Source organism: Haemorhous mexicanus, chromosome 3 (genome assembly GCF_027477595.1).
Source record: "Haemorhous mexicanus isolate bHaeMex1 chromosome 3, bHaeMex1.pri, whole genome shotgun sequence".
Lineage (NCBI taxonomy): Eukaryota > Metazoa > Chordata > Aves > Passeriformes > Fringillidae > Haemorhous > Haemorhous mexicanus.
In genome coordinates, this window is record NC_082343.1 from 15,351,687 (window position 1) to 15,355,926 (window position 4,240).

The window sequence follows — 4,240 nt, forward strand, 5'->3', positions numbered from 1 at the left end:
GGGAAAAACAGGTTCTGCCTTTCAGTGACATAAACCTACTTTTTTAATGACTATAATTTTGTTACTGTTCTATCTGGGAAAATTGCACCACTCTGACTTGATAGTTAGAACTGTAACTAAGCCAAAGGAGATGAGCATAAGAGTTTTGAAGAATGAATACCTTTGAAATTACATGCCTAGTATAGCAGTGAGGAATTTCTAAGAGCTGGAATTACCTGGAAGACCATCTCTGAAAGTGTAGTCTTTGTTCACTAACTTCTTTTTGAGCCTCAAGATCTCTTGGGGCTTTTGTTTTCAGTTTGGTTTTGGGTTGGGTTTTTTTCCTTCCTAACTGAGGTATCAGACCCTCAATATGTGCAACCTGTCTGGAAAACAGACAAAACTGGTACCAACACAAAAAAGTGTAGAAAAGATTTATTGTAAACAAAATAATTTTGTGCAAACAGTGGGGAAAAAGGCTTCTGGTTTTTTAAAAATGCCACAACTTTGTAAAACCCTCCAAATCTACTCAGTCCACAAATAGTCCACTTGGGTCAGTTACGCAGTTGGCTTTAATTTTCTTTGCAGAAAGGAGCTCTATCCTCTGAGGTTTAATGTTGGCTCTTGAGCAAGATCAATTTTTTTGGTACCTCTGAGGCAAGAAGGCAAAGAATGACCCAACAGAACGGAAACAGAGCTGTGGCCACACTGGGCTGGGCTCTGTTACCCCCTGAGGCCCTCGGGGCACAGTCTCCGGCGGGCACCGGGGCCCTACCAGCCCCGGGAGCTGCTCCCTGCGGCCAGGCTGCAAACGCCGGGCGCGGGGCGCTGCTCCTCCAGGCGGTGGAACTCGGTCAGGCGGAAGCGAGTGGCCAGAGTGTTCACCATCCTCCTCAGGGCAAAAAACGCCGCCACCACTTGGAAGGAGAGGAAGGCGGCAAAGATGATGTGGACGGCTCGCTCCAGAGAGTGGATTTTCAGACCTTCATTAAATAGCAAGAAGAGAATTATAGGCAACTGCGGGAGGAGAGTCAGGAGCCAAAACCCAGCCAGCTCAGGGACCTATAACAGGGAGACATCACCTGTTAAAAACCTGACAGCTAAAATCTTGTGAAGAAAACACATTTCTTTTTAATTTTCCAAAAGCCAGCATATAACGCGGAAAGGCAAAGTGGGGGGGGGGGGGCTTCCTATTTCCATATCCTCTGTTTTTAAGCATATTTGTATTTTCTGACAAAACAATTTTAGGGAGTGAGAGAGCTCTCTTCTGAGGGAAAACTACTTGAAATTCCCAAAATTAAGTGGAAGCCAATGCTAAGGGAATAGAGGATGCAGAGTGCAACTGAAGAGAAATAACCATGTCCTCAACTTAAATCTCTCAAATAAAATGCCTGCCAGTTAATGGTCAACTCCGAAAAGCAGAAATTCTTGCAGAAATTACTGTGTCCATCTGGTAACTTACTTTCTCCAGGAGATTGCCCACATATCCCAGGTAGAGTCGAATGAGCTCTGTCAGAGAGACCAGGATCATGATGGTGACCAGGATGAACTTGTAATAATCTGATAAGGCTGGATACTGGAGGGGAAGAATAAAGTAAATGTTTCTGCCATGGTATCTGTGATTAAATGAAGATACTCTGTGCTACTCTCAGCTGACAGTAGTGGCATTCAAACACTCCTGAACCTCCAGTTTCCATGAATTCCCAAATCAGTGTAAAAAGTGAGCTGTAACTCCAGTGAGCTGTATCCCACACCAGGACATGTTTGATGTAACATACATTTACATACAGCACTTTCCTTCCTTCTCACCTTCACATAGAGGATGGCAACCGTGATGAACCACCAAAATGGGAAGAAATAAACATTGAAATAGAGGGACATCTGCAGTGGCAAACTGGAAAGGATTTCACAATCTGTACAGAGAGAAAGATTTTATCACTCCAGCTGTAAATATGACAGAAGGATACTGCTCCATCTTAGCTTTATGCAGGGCAGTAATTTGACTCTTCCCAGTCAAATAAAATGTTAAGAAAAATATTTTTGTTTATCCAGAGGAAATCTTCACACCCTATCTGGAGTTACTTCATTTCCTGGAATCCAAGGCACCTTTTGGCTCCTGGAACAGAGCATTTTTATAATAGAGTCATATAACCAAGCTGAGTGTCCAATTGTTGTCTATCTGGTGGCTTTTAGCTTACTCCACCATCTCTAAGGCTTATCTCAAGTGAGCTGCTACAGAGCAGGCTTGCATGGTCCACTCTTCATTTTCAACCTTGTATTTAAACAGATACGTGGATGGTAATTTGTCTGATTCCTAAGAGGTAACAGTTTCAAATATGCGTCATACTAAAGCTCATCCTTTCAGGCCAGTACAGGACAAGCTGCATCACACAACTCAATGCAGAGAAAAGCAAGTCTCAAACTCCAACATGTGGGCAGTAAATTCTGTACTTACGACTATTACAGACCAACAAGGTCAGACTTAAGGAAAGATGTACTTAAAAACAGAGAAGCCAAGAGTTCAAATTTTGATTGTCATCCTTATGTTTAGGTATGTTAAAGGTTTCCTAGACATGGCATTGCTATTTATAAATTCTGTGCAAGTTCTAAAACTGTGTTTGGATGAATATTTAAGCAATATAAGCCAATTCTAATTATTTTTTCGATCCCTAAATTAAATTAATGCTTATTTACTGGGGTTGCTAAAATTAATGCAAAAGCCAGACAATATTGCAATGGCTGTTGCTACAGCAACTCCCCAAGATATGTATGTGTAAAACTGAATTTTTGAAATCCCGATGTCCAATAATTTGCAATCGGTTTCAGTGGATTGGATATTAACATAGGAGTATTCTTCACACAGCAAGCTAAAGAAAAAAAGACGAAAGATAGAAGCTATTTGTGAAATGTTTGATAAATAAAATGAAAAACTCGTAAGCGTTAGCAGTGTTACTACACAAAAGAAGCGGGAACTCCTGTCTTGAAACAAGAACGTCTTGTTGATTAATTCGATCGGCTTAGAACGGATTTATCGGCTGAAATCACGACAGCCTCTCTGCGCAGACTGTACTGTGCGCATTGCCATGGCGACTCTCACGCTAGAGGTTCGAACAGGGCGCGACTTGGGCCGCCCGTTTCCCCGGCGGGCGATACGACGGCCGCAGCCATGGATCTCCACGGCAGGCAGGGTGCAGAGAGGCAAAGCCGACGGCCAGAGCAGCTCCTGCGGGCGCTGCCTCCGGCGGGCCCTGGCCTCGACTCCGCAGCAGAGCCCCGGCCCCGCCGCCGCCCTGCCGGCCCGAGGCCGCGGCGCCGCGCTGTACCTGCGCGGTAGCCCGGGAAGCCCGGGGGGGCGCGGGGGACGTCGCTGAGCGCGGTGCGGTGGCTGTCGCTGAACACGGAGCTGCTGAAGGACACGAGCCGCCGCCGCAGGGGCTCAGGCAGCGTCGGCGGCCCCTCAGGCCGCGCCATCGCGCCCAGGCCGCGGCGGGGCCGCGCAGGCGCCGTGGGGCCCGCCGGGCAGCGGAGCCGGAACGGGGCCGGGGCGATGCCGGCGCTGGGGCGGGAGCGATGCCGGGGTTGAGCCTAGGTGATGCCGGGGTTGGGGCGGGAGCGATGCGGAGGTTGGGGCGGGGGGAGCGGAGCCTCCGCCCCGGGGACGGACCCCGCGCCCCCCGGGGCGCGGCTTTGGAGGGACGGGGGCGCTCGGTGTCGAGCGCGGTGCTGCGGCCGTGCCCTGGCTCTGGGAGCTGCCGGTGCCAGCGGCTCCCCTGAGTTCCAGCATTGCTTTGCTTTGTTTCGCATCAGTCCGAGGGGATTTTTTTTTTCTTCCACTCTGTGGTTTTCTGAGAATGTAACGGGAATGTTGGCCCGAGCAAAGCTGCTGTAGAAGCGCTCTGCTTTCATCTAGATAAATCTGGGAGAATGATGGTCCTCGATGAGGGTCAGAGAGGGAGGGGGGAGTGGAAGAATGGTGTGAACATTCTGTGTTTCCACTTAAAGTGCATATGGATGACTCATTTTACGGGAGTTGCAGGTGTAACTGAGCCAGAAAATACCTTTCCCTCAAGGAAATCTGTGTGTGCTACTCTGAAGTAAAAAGCTGTGGTTTTACCAAGACAGCCATTCTAGCCCAGTCAGCTTTGTTCCTTACTGGGTGTTTTATGGAATCACAATAAATTAATAATATAAACCCAACTTCTTGTGCTTCTTTTATTTGGGAAATACAGGTCCTCTAGAAATGAAGTAATTTGCTCTCCAG

At 47.7% G+C, this 4,240-nt stretch overlaps 1 protein-coding gene across 1 annotated transcript; it reads right to left on the bottom strand.

The window, feature by feature from the left end:
• Positions 1–398: 398 nt before the first annotated feature.
• On the bottom strand, positions 399–3,481 carry TMEM17 (transmembrane protein 17). Its single transcript, XM_059840957.1, has 4 exons — positions 3,303–3,481; positions 1,789–1,892; positions 1,442–1,555; positions 399–1,041 (listed from the first exon to the last, which is right to left on the bottom strand). Exons 1-4 carry the CDS (start codon positions 3,448–3,450, stop codon positions 751–753), a joined length of 657 nt encoding a protein of 218 aa, XP_059696940.1. The 5' UTR covers positions 3,451–3,481; the 3' UTR covers positions 399–750.
• Positions 3,482–4,240: the final 759 nt, after the last annotated feature.

What these genes read in the sequence shown, in the direction of transcription:
- TMEM17 (XM_059840957.1), bottom strand. Translation starts at nt 3,450, where the DNA reads ATGGCGCGGCCTGAGGGGCCGCCGACGCTGCCTGAGCCCCTGCGGCGG. An exon ending in CTTCCCGGGCTACCGCGCAG is followed by an intron (nt 1,893 to 3,302) that starts GTACAGCGCGGC and finishes CTCTCTGTACAG; the next exon opens with ATTGTGAAATCCTTTCCAGT. An exon ending in TTGCCATCCTCTATGTGAAG is followed by an intron (nt 1,556 to 1,788) that starts GTGAGAAGGAAG and finishes CTTCCCCTCCAG; the next exon opens with TATCCAGCCTTATCAGATTA.